The sequence below is a fragment of the Balaenoptera physalus genome, assembly GCF_965194825.1.
Source record: "Balaenoptera physalus genome assembly, chromosome: 9".
NCBI classification, from domain to species: domain Eukaryota; kingdom Metazoa; phylum Chordata; class Mammalia; order Artiodactyla; family Balaenopteridae; genus Balaenoptera; species Balaenoptera physalus.
In genome coordinates, this window is record NC_138888.1 from 68,635,626 (window position 1) to 68,659,083 (window position 23,458).

Here is a 23,458-nt window from a genome sequence, read left to right on the forward strand (position 1 = left end):
GGAGGAGGTGGCTATGAAGAGCCCCATCGGTGTGTTATACACCTGAGACCTTTGCCCAAACGCCGCAGAGGAATTATTATTCAGGCTAGGCAGCCACGAGGCATGTTATTTTTTAAAGAACATTTACAGCTGGGTAGGCCTGATTAGTGAATACGTCTGTTTTCTTGGTGGGAAGCACTTTGAACCACAAACGCGCGCTGAAAGGCAATTGCTATGGAGACTGCGCCGCCTGTGCGGCGCATTTCTCTAGAGTTTTCTTCTCGGGGCGCTTCAGCACCCACGGGGTGTCCTAGGCACGCCGCTCGGAGAGGGGGCCTGGGCGCAGCAGTGTTCGGGGCGGGGGGCAGGCCACTTGGGACTGGAACCCTCGGCCGGGACCGAAAGCTGGAGAAGGCCGCCCTAGGTAGCGTGTGTGTGTCGGCGGTGGGCGGGGAGAGGTTCTCCGGGTGCGCGGTACCCCAGCTCGCCTGCCTGTGCGGGGACCACGTGCAGGAGGGGCGCTTGGGGGCCCAGGGCCAGCAGCCGCGGTGGGTGACTGCGCCGCGTCCCGGGTCCCCGCGTACCGGGCGAGTGTCTGTGTGCGCTTCTGGGTGGGTGGAGGGCCCCGCGCCGGCCTGCTCCCGGTTGAGTGTGTGTGCGCGGCCTCGGCCCAGCGCCCCAGCGAGCGGTGCTCCCGGGAAAGCGCGCGCGCGCCCGTGCGGTGTGTGTGTGTGAGTGTATGACAGTGTGTGTCAGGTGACTTGGGTCACGCAGTCTCCCTCTCCCTCCTCTGGGGAGGAACTGCCGCGCTCTGGCTGACTCCTCCGCCGGCGGGCGGGCGGGGCAGGGGGGCTCCGGGCGCGCTGGGAACGGCGGGACCCAGACCTGGACGCCGACCGCCGCGGGGGACGCGCGGTCCCCGCCTCCGCCCGCGAACCTCGGGACAAAACCCCAATTCAGAAATAGGTTGCGAGCGGCAGGCCGGGAGGTTTGGCGCCCCCCACCAGAGACCCCCGTCGCCTCCGGGACGGCCGGCCGTGGGCGCAATGAGCCAGGTGCTGGGGAAGCCTCAGCCGGAGGAGGAGGAGGACGACGACGAGGAGGAGGATGAGCTGGTGGGGCTAGCGGGCTACGGGGACGGGCCCGACTCCTCGGACGCCGAGCCGGACAGCGGGACGGAGGAGGGAGGTGAGCACCGGGTCCCCCGTTCGGCCCCCCGCCCCGAGCGTCCTCGGCCCGCACCCTCGCCGGGCCCGGCGCGCGGGCAGCTGACTTGGAGGGGATCCAGGCAAGCGGAGTTGCGGGGTGGGAGTGGGGAGGGGCGCCAGAGGAGCCGCGGCGAGATGCAAAATGGGGGAGCCCGGGTGCAGGCAGCGGAGCGGGGGCCGGGATCGGTGGAGAGGGCAGAGAGGAAGCGTCTGGGCAGGAGGAACGCGCGCTCTCTGGCAGTTCCAGGGCCAGTACCTCCCCCACGCCTCACCCCGAGCTCTCCGCAGGGTCTGGGGGTTAGGGAGGGGAGGGGACCGCCCGGCGCGCCCTGGGATCTCTCCCTGAATGCTGCTGTCGGAGCCGGGGTCAGATGTCGTGGCTAAAAAAGGCAACCGGCGGCAGCGTGACTGGCAGGGTCGTCGGCAGCTGCGGGTGTCAGTCTTGCCCCGTGTCGCCGCGGGAGGGGTCCCGGGGCCGCCCAGGTCGGCGGCGTGGAGGCACCGGTGGAGGGGCGGAGGGATGCATCCAGGTGATAAGGGAGTCGCCGTGTGGCCGCGGGTATCCAGAGATCCAGGCAAATAAGGTTGTTAGGACACCTTATCTCTGCTCAGCGTCACCACCTGGGCATGGCAGCGCCTGCCCTGGAGTGAGCGCGGGGCGGGGGAATACGGAGCCACTCAGAAGCAAACTCTGTTTCCTGTTCAAGAAGCAGGATTTAGCAATTGTTCAGCCAGCGGGGGCTTCCTGCGTTTAATTCTTAAGGACTAAGGGAGTTGAGAGCTTTTTAGGATTCCAGAAAGGTTCATCTTTTTTGTTTCCCTCCAAATAGAGGAAAAAGTCCTTTATTGTAAGGTCTTTTGGAAAGGTTAGTAGAATGAGGCTGGTAAACATAACATCTAGGTGGAACTGTCAGCTTCCTAAAGAAGGAACTAACTTTTAAAATGTTCACTTGGCAGAAATTGCATGAGGGATAAAAAGTACTTTCGTGACTGTTGATTTTGAAGAACTTTTACTGAAAATTCACTGGACTTGTTTTAAATTCTCCATACAAACAAAGCCTTTCTCTGGGGGGGGCAGTTTTCATTATTTTACGTATGGTGAGTGCTACTTTCAATTAATCAGAAAGGGAAGATTGTTAACTAAACCTTGAGCCTGATAGATGAGAAAGGAGCTTTCCAAGTCACCCTTTTTCATAGTGTCTGGTCCCCAGGGAGCATTTGTACTAATTCCCTATTTGCTTAAACTCGTGTGTGCACCTGTGCGCCTCTCTCTTCTGCACTCCCCATAACTGGTCCCACAGTCGAGCAGGTGGCCACATTTTTGTAGATAAAGGCTTTCAACCCTTTTGTTGGAGTCTCTAGGGCTACCTTTGGTAGTTAAATTGTTCAGTGTCTTCATTATTATTCAAATTGCGTTTGTTAGCCCCTCCTAGATTCTTCGGAGGCTCCGGAGAGATTCAGAATGGGGATGTATTTGCGAGGTATTTGAAACCGAAGACACACAACAGGGTGCAATTGTGATCCTCTTTGAAAAAAAGGAAAAGAAATAAGAGACCGTATATGGGAAGAAAAACCCTGTAATTTGATATTGTCCTGGGGGCCAGAGACTGTGTTCCAGGAAAAGCACGGGACCTGTTTGTTTATTCTGCAGTTCTTTAAGGGGGCACTTTAAAATTTTGATTTGGGGCCTTGAAGTGAAATTAACGCTTTGGCTGAGGGGCCGGGATTTCCTGAACAAAGGGCTTCCCCAGATTCGGGTGTAGGATGCTCCCCAGGGCTCCTAACCCAAGGCAAACCCGCCTGTAACTGATGCTTATGATTACTTTAGTAATAAAATCCTCCCTCGTGAGTTCTTGGTATCAAACTGAAATCTTGCTATAAAAGCCCTGAGTATATTTGTGTGGTAAGAAGAGCAAACATTACTGAAGCCTGGCCTTTCTCCACCTGGGCCTGCCGTGGATACGGTCTATTCTCTGAAGATTTCCTCCATTATCTTGGGCTGCTGTTCTTTCCATGTGTCGCTGGCTTTGATTTTGGGGTTTAGGCCTGAATGTAGAATCTCTATCAGAACATTTCGCTTTCTAGAGTAGCAGATAAGCCCCTCGGTCAGCAGTTCTAGCAAGGACTGTCCCTGACACCTGTCATGCCAGCTGATATGGTCCTGGGGAGTCAGGATGGGGGTGGAGGCTGGGAGTTGTGACTTCTGTTCCTGTGGCCTTCTGTTCTTGAGACATCAAGGTGCCACCAAATGGTCATCCCGATTTCTAATGGGCCCTGGGCACATGTTGCCTTATAACCCTGTGTTATTTGGGGTAAATTTTACATTTACCTACTCTCAAACTCAAGACGTGGAAAGTAGGGGGTGGGGAGGAGGACTTATTTCCTCTGAGAAGACATGTATATGGTGCACTTTGAACCATGAGCAAAGCAATTCTCTAATGAATTCCAAACCATCCTAATGGACTTGGTTTAGTGCCTGAGCTTCTCGGAGACCTGGGGCTTTTTCCATGAGGTTCAGAAATCTACCCTGGTGGGTGGGATGCAGGCCTGACCAGCACTGCTGTGCAAAAGAATGTGATTGAAGGTGGGTAGTGTGATTTTTATTTCCCATAGTCTTACAAGGAACCTCTGATCTTATTTTTAAACCGAGTGCCTTGTACATTTTACCACATTGTGTTAAGTTTGAAAATGTAGTGCAGCTAAGGTGAGCCTTAAACTGCACTTCTTTGGCTTACGTTCCAAATTTTATTCATGAATAGCAGGAATGTTCTTGAGCACTTTAGTTCTGTTAAGGACAGATTTGGGCACTTCTCAACCCCCCCTTTCAGGGTCGTTGATCAGAGATAAGATGAATCTCATCTTCAAACCCCATGCTCCAGATAAAATTCCAGAGAGAGGAGACAATAATTAAACCATTAAAAACAATTGCACCAAAAATATTGATTATTTTTAGACACATGGACTTTTAAGTCTTTATTAAATTACAGTTCTTTAAAAACTATAGTAACAAGGAAACCAATTAAAAGATCATATTTAATCAGAAAGTGAAATTATTTTTTCCCAAAGTCCCTCCCAATTTTTTAAAAGTTTTTTTTTAAATTAATTAATTAATTTTTGGCTGCATTGGGTCTTTGTTGCTGCACGTGGACTTTCTCTAGTTGCGGCAAGCGGGGGCTACTCTTCCTTGTGGTGCGCGGGCTTCTCATTGTGGTGGCTTCTCCTGTTGCGGAGCACGGGCTCTAGGCGCGCAGCCTTCCGTAGTTGTGGCACACAGGCTTAGTTGCTCCGCGGCATGTGGGATCTTCCCGGACCAGGGCTCGAACCCGTGTCCCCTGCATTGGCAGACGGATGCTTAACCACTGTGCCACCAGGGAAGCCCCCCTCCCAATTTTTAAGGGAAATTTGGCTAAGACAGCTGCTCTGCCACAGTCCAGCTAAGTGCGGTCTTGTTTTCGTAGCAGCCTGTGCACTCTCTCAGGGTCTGAGGAAGTGACAGTTAGGTGGTCCCTGGAGGCACAGAAAATCCAGGGTCAGCAGGTGATCCTTCCCTGGTGGCTGTAAAGGCAGTGAATCTGGCGATTCACTTCTAATTATTAGTGTCAGCTTTTTTTTTCTTAAAATAATTTTTAAAATTATTAGTGAAGTTATCTTCTCATTGTTTCTTGAGGGTAAGTAGAGAGAATTGTTCTTCTGATATTGAATCCATGGCTCAGAGATGCCAGGGGACTTTTCTGCAGCCACAACATGGGCTAGAACTGAGCAAGTTTTAGGAGAGGGTCAAGTACATGGAAATGTAAGTCCCTTCCCTTGTAACTCTGCCTTGTCCAAAAAGAGTTGGGTTGACTGCAACCCTGGCTATAGCTAATCTCTTGGGTTTCCTTCTGGTCCTGAAAATACAGAGATATATAAGTGTTGGAATAGATGGAAGCACAGAATAGTTAAAAATGATGTGACCAAGGTCACACCTTAGGCCCAAAGCTTATTCAAATACATATGGTTAGAGAGCATATTTTTATATCAGATGTTTGTAAACATGTTTCAGTGATTCCTGGTATCATAGAATCTTGATTCTCTACTTTTATAAGAAATATTTCCCATTTTAATATTAGAACAGACCTGGGGTAGTCTAATGGAAAAAAGAGGCAGAATCAGCAAGTTCTGGAGTTCTGGATAAGGGGTGTGGCTCCGAGTTTGAAGGATTATCTTTTTCTGTCCTCCGGTGCTGTGTCTCAGAGTTCACCTGCTTTGTTCAGTCCCCCCAACTCGCATCACTGCTGGTGATATGATTTTACTTCGTATCACAATCACTTCTGTCCTGCTCATTTTTCTTACTTCTCCTCTACTTCCTTTATTCTTGTATTCCTTACCTTTTTTTAAAGGCAACTTTTCAATTCTCTTTTAAAGAGGGCTTTAAAGCTGTCCTGCGACAGTGGCTTTCCCTGGTTCTGCTGTAACATGCAAGACAGATGGGTTTTTCACTCCTGGCCTAACGCGCCTGGAGAGCTGGTGGACTTTCTCCTCTTGAGGACCTCTGGGGAAGACTCCAGCTCTGTTTCTCAGTGTGTAAAATCGAGGACGACATAAAACCAACCTTGATCACACTCAGAGTGATCGTTTGGAGGAAAAAAAAAAAAAAAAAGCTCACCAGAACACTTTTCCCTTCTTGCAGAAGCATTGGTAAATCAGAACACATTAGAAACGTGTTTGTTTTTTGTTTTTGGCTGTGCCACACGTCTTATGGGATCTTAGTTCCCAGACCAGGGATTGAACCCTGGGCCACAGCAGTGAAAGTGCCGAGTCCTAACCACTGGACTGCCGGGGAATTCCCAGAAATGTTATTGGATGCTTATGTAAAGGAAATATTCACATATAGAATCATGTTTTTTAGTTACCTGCCAGTGTGATGTGAGAGGATTTCATAGAAAAAGATTAGGTCTTCACATATAAATAAAAATCACCTTCAAAAACCTTTGTGCCTTTGAAAATACATGTTCTGATGGCATTAAATTTTCCTTACTAAGTAGTTCGTTAATCAAACGGACACTGAATCTTCATGATTTTTGCATATTCTCTTATTAACAGTATTAGTATTCATATATTTAGTTGCCACTTGGGTTGGAATTTCTTACTGGACTCCTGGCTCTTGAATGTGTAAGTAGTTCCATTGATCAGAAATGTAAAGGGCTACAGATAATGATGCAAATAGAATCAAACCAGAGGCCTCTTCCTAAAACCATAAGTATGTAGAACCTTAAGCCTTTGTGGACCCCACAGAATACTAATAGCAAAGACATTCTAACTTTCCCTTAAGGCTGAGTGAGCCTCTCGCTGTGGTCACATTCCAAAAAAGACCTTCTCGTTACCTAGGCTTGGGCTGGGGAAAAAAAGAAAAAAAGAAGCGGGGTGTGTGTGTGTGTGTGTGTGTGTGTGTGTGTGTGTGCACGTACCCGCTGACAGAGCCTGATAGATGAGGAAATAAAGGCTCATGGGCTCTGGGACATGTGTGGGCATTTACACAGCTGGTAAGTGGCCAAGCTGGGATTTGAACCCCAGTCTGGCACTAACACAGTACTTCTTCAACCATTCCATTTGCTACCACATTATCCTAATTCTTTTGTTAAATCTTTGTCTTATTTTCCAGTTTGGGGTCTGTTCAAAGGCATCATCTCTTGGAGATCTTTCCTAAATTATAATAGCTCTCAATTGTCTGATACATCAGAATTTATGAAATGCATTTCATACAATACCTTGTTCTCCCCAGGAAGCCAGGGCCAAGCCTGTCAGAACTTCAATTCCCATTTTCCTGATTTCTATTTCCTTCTTTGTTGTGAACATTCCCAGCCCACAGATCAGCCAGGTGTGGCCCCCAGGCAGCCCTGTCCCCAAGTCACTGACCCATCTCTCTCCCTTCCTTCTGTCGTTTTTGACAGGGCTCTGCCATTTCTGGGTTAAGTCATTAGCCTGCAGGTGTTAAAGGCTGACAATGGCTCAGTTAAGTAACGCCTCCCCATAATCCTGCTCCTTGGGTGACTGAGTTTTCCTGGGTTTCCTGGCAGTCTAGTTACAAAACTGAGCTATCTGGGAAATTTGGGTATGAACAGGATCCAGTGGAAGATATAGGTAAGGTGTGTTCAGTGCCCTGACCACAGAGGATAAACTTCACCTGGGCATAAAGCTTATCCTCTTGATACCTAAATGCTGGGCTGGGCCAAAGTCAGGTGTGGAGTTTCTTTGTAAAGCTTCAGCTAATTTAGCTTCACATTCTGCTCAATCACTTTCATTTAATCATCCCAACCAGCAAACATCTATTGAGTGTTTATCGTGGTAAACACCGAGGCCTCAGTTTTCACATCTGTGAAGGATAAATGTTATCAATTTGGGGATTAGAGATGACACTGTGTGCTATGCAGGTGCTTAGTAAATGGTAACTGCTGGTGATAAGCGGTTGCAGCGGGTTGGTTTGAGCCATTTCTTGGTGGCCGAGGCCAAAACCTCTCCAGTGTGCCCTCACCCTCAGCCAACAAGATCAGGGGTAAAAAGGACCAATGGGGCACGGACTGCCTCAGCAAACTGCATTGCCGCTTCAAACCTGCCTGCAGCTTCGTATTCATATTGCCTTCTGAGGCCCCAGATCTTTTCCTCACCTGAGCCAAGGCCAACAGGCACCCCAGACTCAACAGCTTCAAATCCGTGTTCAGCCTCTTTGCCTTTATGAACTTCACGAACAGGTCCTTATTCACTTGATCTTCCAGGTCAGGAACTTGGGGTTTCTTTCTCCTTTGTCCCTTGTGTTCAGAGGATCACTAAGTACTACTGAGTGGATTTGAGCTTCTCATGAATCCATTCCATCTGCCCATTTCCACATGCTTCTCATTTGTGTTTCTAGAACAACCTAATTATTGTCAGGGAGAAAAAACTCTTAGGTCTGGAGTTGGAGTCCTGCAAATTAAACTGACAAACGACGTGAACAAGAGAAAAGTAGGTTTAATTAAGTACTAATGCATGAGAGTTCACAAAAAATTCGACTTAAGGAGGCGGTTAGAATTTGGGGCTTATATACCATTTTAACAGAGGATGAGGAGGGGTAGAGGGGCACTTCTGGGAGAAAAAAATGACTTCAAAGGGAATGCGGGAAGGGGCACTTATGGAAAAACAAATCACTGGGAAGATAAATGGGCCCATAGGAGAAAAGGTGGGAGATAACGATAGTTTGGTGACAGTGTCTGTTTGGGTGTAGGGCTGACTTCTCTCACTCTCCAAGAAGAGAAGATGAGAGTTGCTCCTGGGGAGGACATTTTTGACAACTGAGTTCTTTTGGGGGGGGTCTGCTTTAGGCAAATAAGGGACTTCAGGAACTCCAGTGCCTTTAGCTCAAAAAAATTGTTCTTCCATAGTGGCTTATTGCTGTCTGCACACTGACCCCCTCTAAGGAAGTCTGTTTCTGGAGTGAGCTTCCTGATCGTGTTAGTCTCCCCTTAAAATCCTTAGTGATTTCCTCATGGCTTGCAGAGTGAAATCCAAACTTGCATCTCATTCATGAGCTAGCCTGTTATCTCTCTATCAATTAATTTATTCAATGATATTTATTGGGTTCACACCACATGCTACAATGTATTTTGCCTGTATATATGTGAGAGAGACACTAAACAAGTAAACAAGACAAACAATATAAAGTAAAAAGATCATTTTGTATAGTGAAGTACTATGAAGAAGACATAGGGATATTAGGAAGTGATGGGACCCCATTGAGGCGAGAGGAGGTAGAATTGCCCCTGGGCTGAGTGGGAGGAGGAGCCAGGGGAGGCTTGGGGAAAGCCTGCTGGACAGAGGGAGGAGCGAGTCGGAGGGAGGAGGGAGGAGCGAGTCGAGGCCCTAAGGTGAGGAAGCAGAAGGCCAGTGGGGCTGCAGGGTAGGGAAGTTGTGGGGAGGGTGAACCAGGCATGGGATGAGAGGGTAGCCCACTTAGGGCCTTTTGGGCTAAGAAGGTATTTGGATTTTATTCTAAATGCTGTGGGAAGCCACTGGAGAGTGTGCAGAATTTTCTTGTCTTTAAACTATGTTCCCTAAACTCCAGGAAGGCCACATCTCTTCCTGGCACGACCTTTCCCTCATTCATCTCTTTTATGCCTCCTCTCCTTTAAGACTCAGATGCTATTTCTCCAGGGAACCTTCTCGCTGAACCCATAACACAGTAGATAGCAGTGCATTGTAGTTGTCAGTTATTCTTGTCTGCTTTCCCCCCTAATCGCTAAGGAATGAAGCTTTTCTTTGTGTCTGCAGCCTCTGGCTCAGCCCTGTCGAACAGAAAGAACACTTGGCGGACGTTCAGGGAACCTTTATGAAACAGGAACAAACTGCCCTCTTGTAAATTTCACCTCTCTCTGGCAACTTCCTCCAAACCCCCGCGGACACTTTTAAAGAGCCCTCTTTGGGGTCCCATGTCTAGTCGCAGATTCTCCTGTAGTTCCTTTCTGATTTTCCTTTAAAAAAATAAAGTACTAGCCCTTTTATTGCCCCTTTCAAAGCAGCTCTCATCCTTCATCCTCTTTAACGCTTTCATTTTTCTCAGGTGGTTCTTATCAAGCTTGAGCAAGCGCGTGATACTCAGGGAAATGTCATGGGGGTGTGGGATGAGGCAGCCCTCTGCAGGAGGTCCGCAGGCTGGGGTGTTTCCTTTTCTGATGGAAGCTCCCTGCTACCACTCGTCGAGTGGAAGGAGATCCTCTGAGAAGCCCCATAGGGTTTCAGAAGCAGAGATATTTGAGAGAGTGAGAGAGAATTAGAGGGAAGATTTTTGCCAGTAGGCTTTTCTGATGCAAGAAACCTCCCCTATTCAACAGCAGTGGCCTACAAACATTTTTGACTGTGAGTCCAAAATAAAAAATACGTTTATATTGGGAACCAGCACCCACGTACGTATAAGTAAATGTAAAAGAGTTTCACTAGCAGTATTTACTCTTGTTATGCATAACGCACTCTGATATTTTCTGGCCTCTTCTTTTGTCTTTGTTGCAGTTTTAGTACAATGCCAGCTGATTGGTGGCTAAGGTCCTGGGTAAGGGCTCTAGCACATACCTGTCCTGTGTCCTTGGGCAGGTTCCTTCCCCCAAGTTCCTCAGGTGTAAAGCAGACTTGTACCTCCTCATTGCGTGGGTAAAGTTTGTAGAGATGTCTATGTCTAGTGAGGTCCCTGGCACACAGTATATTTCTGTACATGCTAGTTAAATATGACAAAATGCATCTGCATGGGTGTAAGGGATCTCTACAGAGTTGATGGTACTCTTGCTGATCTGACTCACTATTTCCCAGCTGTTTACATTTGGTGGCTCATGCCTCCAGCTGTGTGTGTATGTTATAGCTGTGTGTGTATTTCACTTCCCAGCCACTCTATGTATGTAAACACACATACACACTCTCTCCCCTTTCCACAGTGGTCTCCATCACCTCCCCACTCTCCCAGGAGGAGGAGATCCAACCTCCAGGGCACCAATGTCAATGATCATGCCACATAGAGACTTGCAGACCCTGCTGAAGAGAGGTTACAATCTGCATCCACATCCAACAGTATAAATTGGGAAGAAATAAAGACATTTATATGCACTTAAATATTTTTGTACTTGTACATAATGTACACCTATTTTATATTTTCTACTAGTTTGAGATGCTTATCCTTATATTTTAAAAAATTGATACATAACTGTGCTTTTCTAACAAGGACCATAGCATTCTCTTACTTACCTTTTGCTTACCTCTCCCTCACCAATCTCCCATGTCTACATTGTCTGGAATTTTAGTTTCTGATTTTTATTCAAAAATTTAAAATCAGGGGCTTGCTGGGTGGCTCAGTGGTTAAGAATCCACCTGCTAATACAGGGGACATGGGTTCGATCCCTGGTCTGGGAAGATCCTGCATGCTGCAGAGCGACTAAGCCCGTGCACCACAACTACTGAGCCTGTGCTCTAGAGCCCGCGAGGCACAACTACTGAAGCCCACATGCCTAGAGCCTGTGGGCCGCAACAAGAGAAGCCGCTGCAATGAGAAGCCCACACACTGCAATGAAGAGTAGCCCCTGCTCGCCGCAACTAGAGAAAGCCCGCGTACAGCAACGAAGACCCAACGCAGCCAAAAAAAAAAATTAAAATCAATACTTATTTCAAATCAATAGGTTTCAGTAAAATTTGTCTTCCATTGCTTGTTGCATTCCACTATATTTGAGTGTATTTTCTTCCAGGAGTGCATCCTTTTTAAAAAAAATAAATAAATTTATTTATTTTTATATTGATGATAAAATTTATTTATTTCATCATCTGTGTTTATTCTGCTTTTCAATCCATATATCCTCCCCGCCCAACAGTTGTGTTTTTATTTCTAAGATCCATAAGGCCCTTTTTCATAACTGCTCTTATTCTGAAACTGTCCTTGTTTCATGAATGCCATATTTTCTCTGATCTCTGAGTATTTTAATTATACTTGAAAGTTTACTCTGACTCCTGTATAACTCTGCTTCTTCAGGTATACATTCTTCCATTTGTTGAGTCTGTATTCTCTTCTATAATCTTGTCTTTCCTCAAATATTTGGCATTTGAGGAACTGTCTAGAGGGAGGATGGTGCTGCTTCCACCTGTTGAACTCCACACACATTGCAGTGAGAGTTAGGGAAGGTCAGAGTACTTGGAGGGGGTACTGTGTGTGCTTCCTGTTCCTTCTGGGCATCAGTGCCTCTAGGGCACTGCCCTCCCTCTCATACCTACCCTCCTACATTCACTGCTCCCACTTGGAAGATAGTCTAGTGTGTAGTCTAGTGTGTATGGAGGTGCAGAGTTTATCTGCTTGGCTCTTCTCACTATGATTCTCCAAATAACAACCCTGTTGGTTGTTTTCATGTCCTTTCCTGTTTGAGCTTCCAGTTTTACCTTTTCCAGCAGAACCCTACCATTCATAATCAAGGGCTACAGGTTCCCCTTTCAATCTGATCTTTGTGTTTCTTAGGGATTTCTCAGTAATTTGTCAATTTTGAGTTCTCTCTTCGGTCTCAAGCTCAGCTATCTGTGTTTATTTGTTCATCTATTTATTGTACATACCTTTTCTATTGTGCTTAGGGATTCAGTATGGGAAGGGGAGACTGTGACATGTTCTTAGTCTGATATTTTTGCAACTGGAAGTCCTGTTTTCTTTTTCAGTTCATGTTCTGCTTTTGCTAAGATTGACTTGTAATGACAGTACTGCGAGTATAGCGTATAATCCCTGATGAAGAAGAAGAAAGCTGGTGATCTTTTGGGTGGTTTAATTCCACATCACTCTGTCTAGGGCATATCATCCGCAATTTGTTGAATTGGGTTAAGTTGAATGGGAAAAGTGTGTGTGGGTAGGATGGGAGTAAAATGTTGCTTATAGTGGAATAGTGTCTGTGCACATCTACAGCTACTTACTTTTTCTTTATTCATTTACTGTTTTACCTGAAATTTATGTATTTCCCTGCACCTATTGCAAAGTGAAACATCAAAATATTATATATAGTAAATGAAATTTACTAAGATTCTATCAGGTAGTAACCTGTGTTTTAGATAATTGTAGAACTTTGGGAAAAATTCTTGGTTGCAGTAGGGAAATAAAGGATTACTTTCCAGTCTGTATTGGATTATGCTTAGATCAGGACCAGGGTCTGAGAAAGACATAATGAGTGTAGCTCAGAAGGAAACAAAAAAGAAATGTAGAAAAATAATATATGTATATTTATTTTCCTATATTCTGCCTTTTTTCTTAAAATGTTGGTTTCTTTTCTTGATCTTTCTCCAAGTTTCATACTGGGTCTTTTATTCTTCTTTACTTATTTTTTTTTGGTCAGTCATGAAGCCTTAATTCCAGAACATTTTTATCACCCCAAAGAAAACACATTAAAAAAAAAAGAAAACACATACCCATTAAGAGTCACTTCCCATTTCCCCCTCCCTCTAGCCCCTGGCAGCCACTAAGTACTTTCTGTCTTTATGGACTTGTCTATTGTGAACATTTCATGTAAATGGAATTAAACAATATGTGACCTTTTGTGTCTATCTTCTTTCATTTAGCATAACAGTTTTGATGTTCATCCATGTTGTGGCATGAATCAGTACTTCATTCCTTTTCAATGGCTGAATAATATTTCATTATATGAATATACCACATTTTGTTAATCCATTTATCAGTTGATGGCCATTGGATTGTATCTACTTTTTGGCTATTATGAATTGTGCTGCTGTGAACATTCATGTACAGGTTTTTGCTTGGACATATGTTATTTCTTTATTCCTAGGAATAGAATTGCTGGGTCATGTGGTGACTCAAATGTTTAACCTTTTGAGGACCTACCAAACTGTTTTTCAAAGCACACCATTTTACATTATCACCAACAGTGTAAGAGGGTTCCCATTTCTCTACATCCTCACCAACACTTGTTATTGTCTGTCTTTTTAATTTTAGCCATCCTAGTGGGTATGAAGTGGCATCTCATTGTGGTTTTCGTATGCATTTCCTTATGGACTAATGATGTCGAGCATTTTTTCATGTGGTTATTGGCCATTTGTGTATCTTTGGAGAAATATCTATTTAAATCCTTTACACATTTTTTATTGGCTTATCTTTTTATTGTTGAATTGTAAGACTTCTTTATATATTCTGGATACTAGATCCTTATCACATATATTATTTGCAAATGTTTTCTCCCATTCTTTGGGTTGTCTTCACTTTTTTGATAAGTGTCCTTTGAAGCACAAAAGTTTTAAATTTTGATGAAGTCCAAAATTGTTTCTTTGAGGCGTAACTCAAATAAACAAGCATCTCTTTAGTGCAGAGACTGATGATCTGGGCAAAGAAGTACCCTGTTCTGCAATACTAAGACTGGATTCTCTCCCCCCATAGTCTGCTCCAGGAAACCTCTGTGCTTCACGCTCCAGAGTCCCTGCTTGTGATGGGGAATATCCCAGGTTTTCTGGTCCTCTGAAATTGTGTGAGAGGTGGTGATGCAGCATTTTTCAGGGTTTTGCACTTGGTAAAAGCTGGCCCCTCCACGAGCAGGGTGATGGAGTTAGCGCTCTCTGTATTTGGAAACGTAGCATTGTCTGTGGGTCATAAATCACATCTGAGGCGGAAGTGAAACTCATCTCATTAACCGCTGTGACAGCATCTCACCCTCATTCTTGTTTTGTGGTTTCTCCAGTTCTGGACTTTAGCGACCCCTTCAGCACGGAGGTGAAGCCGAGGGTCCTGCTCATGGGCCTGAGAAGGAGCGGCAAGTCATCCATCCAGAAAGTTGTCTTTCATAAAATGTCTCCCAACGAAACCCTGTTCTTGGAAAGTACGAACAAGATCTGCCGGGAAGACGTTTCCAACAGCTCCTTTGTTAATTTTCAGATTTGGGACTTCCCAGGACAGATTGACTTTTTTGACCCTACCTTTGACTATGAGATGATCTTCCGGGGGACGGGAGCACTGATATTTGTCATAGACTCCCAGGTAAGGCTCAGTCTCGGGGTATGGTGGGACTGTAGCCCCCTGCCCCAGGCAGCCCCTTCTTGCAAACAAGTTCCTTTGCAATCATTTTGGTTTGGTTTTTAGAGTCAGGAATAGGCCTTTCTACTAGACTAGCATTTCTCAGTTGGGGCTCTCAGGCTTTGCAAAGGGGAAAAGGCTCCCTTCACGCAGCACTGACCAACATGCGATGTTCAGGAACTGTGTGCTCTCAGCAAACCCTGGAGGAAACCTCACAGACAGGGGGTGGGGGGGACCACCGTGCAGGCCAGTGACACCAACGATGTGTCCCCCCTCTGGTACTCTTGGCAGACATGTATAAAAGATCACAAGTTCTCTACAACAAAAATACATATATATCTACATTTCAAAATGTCTACTATTTCCTTTGAAGATAAAGTTCTAAGTGTGAACATTTTTCTTCTGAACCATATTATTGTAATTACTACTAGTACACAATTACAGCAGCATGACTAGTATGTATTTTATAGGTAACTAAATACAAAATGTAAAATTTGAGATACTTATATATTTTTTTCCACTTAATTCATGTATCTATGCTTGACTAAGACAGGATTTGGCATCAATTCTTTTTTTGTTTGTATAGCTGTAAGTACTGAGAAACCTTGTTCACATGAGGTGGATATGGGGTGAGTTTTGTTCTAGCATTCACTCAATTGTTTAACTCCTTCTAAGTTATATCCCCTAAATTACCCAATTTTCTATCACAAAAATATTATTTTTTCATAGTTTATCAGTAGACATCCTGATTGTATCCTCCTTTAACTTTGCTGAAAGCAAAGAATCGGGAGCCCCTTGACTGGTGAAGAACCTTACCACCCAGGCGTTAAAGTCGCTCACTTTATTGGTATTCAGACCAGCCTTCTGAACGGTCTCTTTGGCACCCTGGGTTTTTAAGACCCTGGGCCTTTCTCCTGTGAAGTGTGGGCAGAGCTGGTGGTTTAAGGGGAGGAGGGGAAGGGAAGCAGCAGGACCACAGATGCATCTCCGGCAGGTCAGTCTTAGCACAGAGCACAGGTAGCAGGACTGGGACATTGACATTGACGTTCTTCAAACTCTCCATGTTCAGGGACTCTTAGAAAGTGTCCCCAGTGGGTGGCCCAGCCCGAAGGCCCTCCTGAGAGCTCTCTTTTGTAGCTGTGGGGGAATAAAAGGCAACAAGTCCTGCAGGAATGCCCTAAGCCAACTCTAAGCTCAGGTCTCAATGTTTCCCTACAACTGTGGACCTACAATCAGACAGGTAGGGCCAAGCACTCCCAGCCCTTCAGGAGCCCAGTGGTGTTAGGGAGAAAGGGCTGTGAAGACCCTTAGTAATAATGGTTCTGAGCCCCCTCTTAGAAAACCATTCTCGGACAAGACTACTCATGCTTGAGAGTATCATAAAGTCATTCACGGAACGAGGTGCCTGTTTAATATAAAAATGAAATTTTTAACTCAGCCTTTTAGTTCCAAGCGACTGCATGGTGAACTTGTGGAGCTGTAGTAGCCCTACCCATGGGTAAGTAGATTCCAACCCTGACTCATCACTTCAAGACAGTGGCTTAGGAAGTACTTCCTTCAATACAATATTGTGCATACATAGCAATTTACATTTATGGAATTTGACTTTCCAGTGCACCTCTATCTCAGGTGTTTGTAATATGGCTAAAATAGGCATACTTGCCTATTTATTTTTCATTGTTTGGGGTGTTTATATTGCTTCAAAGTGATCCCCTTTTTATGGTTGGTTTGTTTTATTGAAGTATAGTTGATTTACAATATCGTGTTAGTTTCAGGTGTACAGCACAGTGATTCAGTTATATATACATATATATTTATATTCTTTTTCAGATTCCTTTCCCTTACAGGTTATTACCAAATATTGAGTGTAGTTCCTTGTGCTATACAGTAGGTCCTCGTTGGTCATCTATTTTATACATAGTAGTGTGTATATGTTAATCCCAAACTCCTGATTTATCCCTCCCCATCCCACACTTGCCTATTTTTATTTTTTTATTATTTATTTATTTATTTAGCCTATTTTTAAATTGGAACTGTAATTTGGTTTTAATTTTACCTGAGCATGAAAAGTGGACCTTCGATTGTGGTTGGTAAATGTGTTCTTTGTTTTATTTTGTTTCTTGGTTTGTTGGGTTTTGTTTTGGCCGTAGGGCGGACAAAGGTATAAGAATGAGAAATACACCTTTTTAAATTACACTTTTTAAAAGGTAGAAAAAAACGTTGTTGAGAGTTGTCATTTACTAAAAATAAGGAATAGTTAAATAAGAGTTTCCAGAATTTGCCTAATAGACTTTTCTACTGGAAGCAGCTGATAAAAATCACGTTTGGGGGAATCTTTACTTGATGTGACTGCAAGCACTAAACAAAACCAAACTTGAGGGAAGTGTCTCGGCAACCCTTGAATGTCACTGCCTTCATTTCTAAGCAGTTCTATGTTCGTCTGACACCTCATATTTTTTTATTTTTTGCTTGCGAATTCCTCACAATCACAGGATTGCCAGATAAATATATCACCAGGGAGAAAATGTGTCCTCACAGAATGTTGTAAAATAAAAGAGAGTGAAAGCATCAAGAGTAATTTCCCGTGAGCTCCCTGTGTGACACTGCCAGGCCCCCGGCACGGCCCACAGAAAGGACTTCATCTCCAGGGCCACCCTCGGCCCCCGGGAGCCATTTCACATGTGCCTGGGATCCAAACTAGAGTGTCTGCTTGACCCACGTTGGTGATTGTGACCTGCCTCTAATTCCTAGATCTAATTTTGGAATAGAAACCAGACAGCGTATTTTTCCTTTTTTTAATTTGTTGTAGAAGATAATAACAAACACAGTAGAAAAAAAATCATTCACAATCCCTCTGCTCTAATAAATCAAGTATTTTCTTTCTTTTCATGTCATTTTTAGCCCTTGTAGATCTGTACCACTTCATCAGTTTGTTGGTAATCAGACCATTTTATATGCTTGGCAGGGAGGTTAGAGGAGTGATTTCTAATCTTTTGAGACTGTGATAACACTCTTGACTTTGGCTAGTTTTGCTCACAGACATGTGCCCTGAACTCCTCTCTTCAGTTAAAGACATAAGGAATAACATTTTTTGAAGTGTAATTTACATGCAATAAATTGCACTCATTTTAAATACACAGTTCAACAAGTTTGACAAATACACCTCTAACCACCTCACAATCAAGATACAGAATGTTTCCACCACCCTGAAATCTTCTTTGTGTCCTTTCTCAGACGGCCCCCAAGATCCCAGACCCAGGCAACTGCTGATGAGATGTGCTTTCTTTCTCTATAGAGTAGTTCGCCTTTTCTAGAATTTCTGTATGTGGAATTGTACAGTATGTGGACTTTAGTTTTTATTTGAGATATTGTAAGGTATTTAAAAAGTGCTGCAAATTATTAATCTAGAATTTTTCCAAAATGCTTAATCTGCTATCCCAGTGTCCAATATTTGTTTTTCATTTTAAACAACTCTTTAGAGTACAAAGGATGAGGACTCCACTTGATCTTTATCTCTCTTCATAGTGTCCTATTAGTATCTTTAATATTTTGATTTATCTAAAAACTAGGGATACGTTTTTATTAATTTAATTTGGGGAATACAAGAATGCCTAAAAACATCCCCTGTTTTATTGGCTTTTCTGTATTTGTCCAGGTTTGGAGTCAGAATTGGCGGGGGGTGGTGAAAAGTCCTTTAAATTCTGTCCTGAAGATCCCTTTCTTCAGGATCTTAGTTCCCTGACCAGGGATTGAACCCGGGCCCATGGCAGTGAAAGCGCCGAGTCCTAACCACTGAACCGCCAGGGAATTCCCCCCTTTCCTTTTTTTGCTGTAAAAACAAGACCTATTCACACCCTTCAAATTGGCAATAATGAAGAGACCTGACAACACTGGGTGTTGTTGAGAGTCTGGAGCATCAGGGGCTCTTACACATTATCTAGTCAAGTTCAAGGTGCTCATTCTTATGACCCAACAAGCCTCCTTTCGGGGTAAGCCCTAAGAAACTTGCAAACAGGCACAGAGATGTGTGCGTGAGACTGTCCACATTATCATCATCATCTGAACTAGCACATAACTGGAAACATTCTGAATGTTCATCAACTGGCAAGTGAGTGATAAATTTCAGACCATCCATACAATGGAATTTTATAGAGTTGTTAACAGGAATCATGTACTAGAGTTATGTGCTTCAACAAAGGTGAATCTCACTGACATAATGTGAGTGAAGAAGGCAAACTGTAATCCACGTGCAAGTTGATATTTCTGTAAAGTTTTAAACAATGTAAATGAATTCTGTATGTTGTTTAGTGATACATATGTATGCAGTAATGTATAAAGACATGAGTGATGATACAGGTAGAAGTCAGGATAGTGGTTACCTCTGGAGGGTGTGGGTAGAGTGTGATGGGATGGGCTGGGAGGATGGGGAGAAACACACAAGGCTTCAGTGTCTAATGTTTGATTTCTTAAACAGAGAGATGCATACACAGGCATTCATTACATTATTACATAGGTATCATCTGTAGGAAGGAGAAAAAAATAGTGTTGTGTTATTTGGGGCAATTACTCTAGACCAGGGGTCAGCAGACTTTTTCTGAAAAGGGCCAGATGGTAATTATTTTAGGCTTTGCAGGCTGTGTGTCTCTGAGGAGTTTCCACAGAGGAAAACCATTCAGCTCTGCCACTGTACCCTCAAAGCAGCCATAGACAGTGTGTAAACAAATGAGTGTGACTGTGGTCCAATAAAACTTTACTTACAAACAGTAGGTGGGCCCAGTTTGGCCCGAGGGCCATGGTTTGCTGACCTCTGCTCCAGATCAGTGGTTCTTAAAGTTTTTCCCCCTGGCTCCTTCCCCATCTTCCCAGCGATCCCTATCATGTTTTCATCCCTACTTGTTCATTACATTTCACCAAGAGACTCAGAATCCTGGAGGGACAGTATTCCAGGGAAGGTCCTGGATGCTGTGGGGTCATTTTCAATACATAAAACTGCAACTCTGACCTTTATGACTGTCATCAAGCTAAATCATAACTGTATTTTTCTGGCCTTTCTTTCTCATTTCTTTGTTAACAAAACTTAAGTTTTCAGTCTTGAATTCTATGAAAGAGCTTTTATTGGGGCATTTGCAAAATATTTTGGGGGGAGGTTGTAAGATTAACAGTGTATGTGGAAGAGAAAAAATGGTACCTGTAAGGTGATGGATTGGTTCATTAGCTTGACTGGGGGTGGGGATCCTTTCACAATGGGTACAGATGGGTACACAATGGTACCAAAACATTATGTCGTCACCTTAATACATGCAATGTTTGTCAGTCATACCTCAGTAAAGCTGGGAGGGAAGACTGTATGTGGAAGGGAAGCAAAGCAGCCTCCCTGACAGGAGTGTGCTTTGTTCCCAGGACGATTACATGGAGGCCCTGGCCAGGCTCCACCTCACGGTGACCAGGGCCTACAAAGTGAACACCGACATCAACTTCGAGGTGTTTATTCACAAAGTGGATGGTCTGTCAGATGACCACAAAATTGAAACCCAGAGAGATATTCACCAGAGGGCAAATGATGACCTTGCAGATGCTGGATTAGAAAAAATTCACCTCAGGTGAGAACAGAAACCCATCAGGGATCACTGGGGTCCAGAGTCATGAGGAGTGGTTTGGCCCAGACAGTCATTTGCCTGTGTACCCTGTTTTGTGCTGTAGACATTGGGGTAATATTTGGGAAAAGCAAGCTTTGCATGTGCCAACTCTAATCTTTGGGAAAAGCAATGGGGTTTTAAACCAATTTTTTTGACCAAAGGTCAAAGCTAAGGTTCTTTCCCCCTATGAAAAACACATAGGAGAAAACCCATGAACTGCATCCAGGAAGTTAATCGATGCTGAAGTTTACTGTTATAGATAGTATCTATAATGATAAGTAAAGGAGTACTCTGACAATAATTCAGATAGAAATATTCACAGAGGAAAGCCATTTCTCTAATTTTTGTGGGGTACTATGTATATGCATCATTCATTTTGCAAATTGGAAAAATGGAAAGATTAGATGCTTCAGTATCAATAATATAACTGTTATTAACATGAGAGGTGTGTATAAAGATGATCTGGCGTGGATTCTCTTGCAGAATGTAAGGATGCTGATACAGGCATATACGGCTGCATTTTTAAGCCTCCGAGTCCAGCCAGTCAGCAGATCAGAATGGGCACAGTTCTTGCTTTAGGGAGTTGGGCAGGAATGTCTCGTTATGACATGTTCATTTTTTTTACTGAGGTTGTTTTGAATTCTGAAGGGGGCTAGAATGTGTGTGTAGTAAATACAGAAGGCATGATTCTGGTGTTATGACATAGCCTGAACCGTCTATTCCTCAGTCAAAGGTAAAAAGTGATGAAATATTGTTTCGTCTTTCAGCTTTTATCTGACAAGCATATATGATCATTCAATATTTGAAGCTTTTAGCAAAGTGGTTCAGAAACTGATTCCACAACTCCCCACCCTGGAGAATTTGCTAAACATCTTTATCTCAGTAAGTAAATAATACTGTCCTGTTAGAGTCATTTGCGGAATTTAAGAATAACATTGCAAGAGTGAAAATGATCTTATTTCTACTTGCTCTTACAGCACTTCAAGTTCACTGAAATATTATTTTTGAAGATTGCGCCTATGTACCGTTTTAGGGCCTTTAAAATTTAACTCCCAAAACGATTCCTGTACTTCACTGGTATAATCGGAATGTTTATTCAAGTTGTAGGCAATCATTCAGTGTTAATGGAATCCTACCAGAGGTTGGGAGCATAAAAGTTGGTTTTGGCTATAAGGTATATACTGTTGAATTTTTAAAAATATGTTTAACACTGTGAATGATGGCTGAGTCCTAAAAACCACCACCTCAAGTCAAACTTCACAAAATAGAATTAAGGCAGACCTTTGGTTGTATTCACATTGATTCTCACTGCACAATTTTGAGTTTGTTTGTCTAGATTTTTAAAATCTATTTTTAAATTTAAAGTTTTTAAAATTCTTTTTTTTAACTTGGCCTTTTTCCTAACTGCAGGTACATTTCTAAGAGTCAGGAAACACGACTTAATTTGTTTACCTAAAGTAAATAATTCGTGATAATTCCAGTTTTCATTTCTTGTGCAAGTCCATTATAAAGAAGTTTATGACCATGAGGTTTAAATTGTAATAAAATGGAACAACCTAAATTTTTGCTGGTTCGTATTTGAGACTGAGGATGGCACATCATTTTATGTAACCATGACATGCTCTGCAATCAGCTGTCCCTTTAAGGCCGCATCTCCTTTTTGTTTCAGAATTCTGGAATTGAAAAGGCTTTTCTCTTTGATGTGGTCAGTAAGATTTACATTGCAACTGATAGTACCCCCGTGGATATGCAAACCTATGAGCTCTGCTGTGACATGATCGATGTGGTTATCGACATTTCTTGTATTTATGGGTAAGTAGAACATTCTGAAAGGCTACAATTGAGCCATACTTTTCTTTCATAACCTTTGAGAATTTTGCATTTACTCATTTGATCTTAATACTTTTGTTTGAAATGACTGAGATCTATAAATACACCATTTCGTATGTAATAATAATAACAAAACATTATTGAGTAAGTGCCTGGCATTATGCTAATAATTTCATTGCCCACATTATTATCATTGAATTCTCCACTATTCCACGAGGCAGGAATTACTACCGCCATCTTATAGATGGCGCATTGAGGTTCAGAGTGGTTAAGTTTCTAACCCCTGCTCACACTGTCAATAAGGGACAGAATTAGTATTGTATTTGAGCTCAAGTCTGATACCTTCTTCCTCTACTGAAAAGTCTGTTGTCATATCATAATGTATATACTTGAGGGAGACCACTAGGATCCTTGGATTCTACATAAATATCTCATGTTTACCACAGTTCTATTATTTTCTTCATTACATGAAATAACTGCTGAGTTGTTTGTTTTTTCCAATATACTTTTTTTTTTTTTTAAAGACTGATTGATTGATTGATTGCTATATTGGGTCTTCGTTTCTGTGCCAGGGCTTTCTCTAGTTGCGGCAAGCGGGGGCCACTCTTCATCGCGGTGCACGGGCCTCTCACTATCGCGGCCTCTCTTGTTGCGGAGCACAGGCTCCAGACGCGCAGGCTCAGTAATTGTGGCTCACGGGCCTAGTTGCTCCGCGGCATGTGGGACCTTCCCAGACCAGGGCTCGAACCCATGTCCCCTGCATTAGCAGGCAGACTCTCAACCACGGCGGCACCAGGGAAGCCCCCTCCAATATACTTTTGATTGTCTTCTACTGTGGACAGCAGAGAATTATTAAACTAAGCAAACAACATTACCTGCTTATTATTATCTTATATTCTTAGAAAACAGAACTTCTTGTACATTTAAAATAATATAAAATAAACAGGCGTGGGGAAAATTGATTCTGTTACCAAACATAGAAATAATTCCACATAATTGTGAATTTGCTGAATTCAGGGTGTTTTACAGAGTGAGTGGGTGTGAACTCGTATGTCTATCTTTTTAAGGCATCGCGTTGTTGCTGCCTTATATTGGATATTGAATCTCACATCCTCACCCACTCATTGATGAGGTAAAGCTTTCCTTCATCTTCCTCTTTACTCACTGGCTGTGACCCACTTTACACAGCCTCCTCTGCCAGCTTCTGGGCGAGCCTCAGTCTTACCATTTCTCTATTCCATTCAGTTTAGACTCTTTCTTGTTAACTGTTATACACA

At 43.5% G+C, this 23,458-nt stretch overlaps 1 protein-coding gene across 3 annotated transcripts in view; it reads left to right on the forward strand.

Annotated features, from left to right (window-relative positions):
- Window positions 1–807: 807 nt before the first annotated feature.
- The window catches only part of RRAGD (Ras related GTP binding D), a 37,651-nt gene continuing 15,000 nt past the window's right edge, over window positions 808–23,458 (forward strand). The window contains exons 1-5 of one of the 3 annotated variants that reach the window (XM_082475788.1): window positions 808–1,167; window positions 14,384–14,679; window positions 20,116–20,315; window positions 21,119–21,233; window positions 22,021–22,163. In XM_082475788.1, the coding sequence (XP_082331914.1) occupies window positions 1,026–1,167; window positions 14,384–14,679; window positions 20,116–20,315; window positions 21,119–21,233; window positions 22,021–22,163 (896 nt within the window). In that variant the 5' untranslated portion in view covers window positions 808–1,025. Of the gene's footprint in view, window positions 1,168–1,244; window positions 1,268–14,383; window positions 14,680–20,115; window positions 20,316–21,118; window positions 21,234–22,020; window positions 22,164–23,458 lie in introns of those variants that run through there. The other 2 variants (XM_082475790.1, XM_082475789.1) reach the window with 2 other exon arrangements.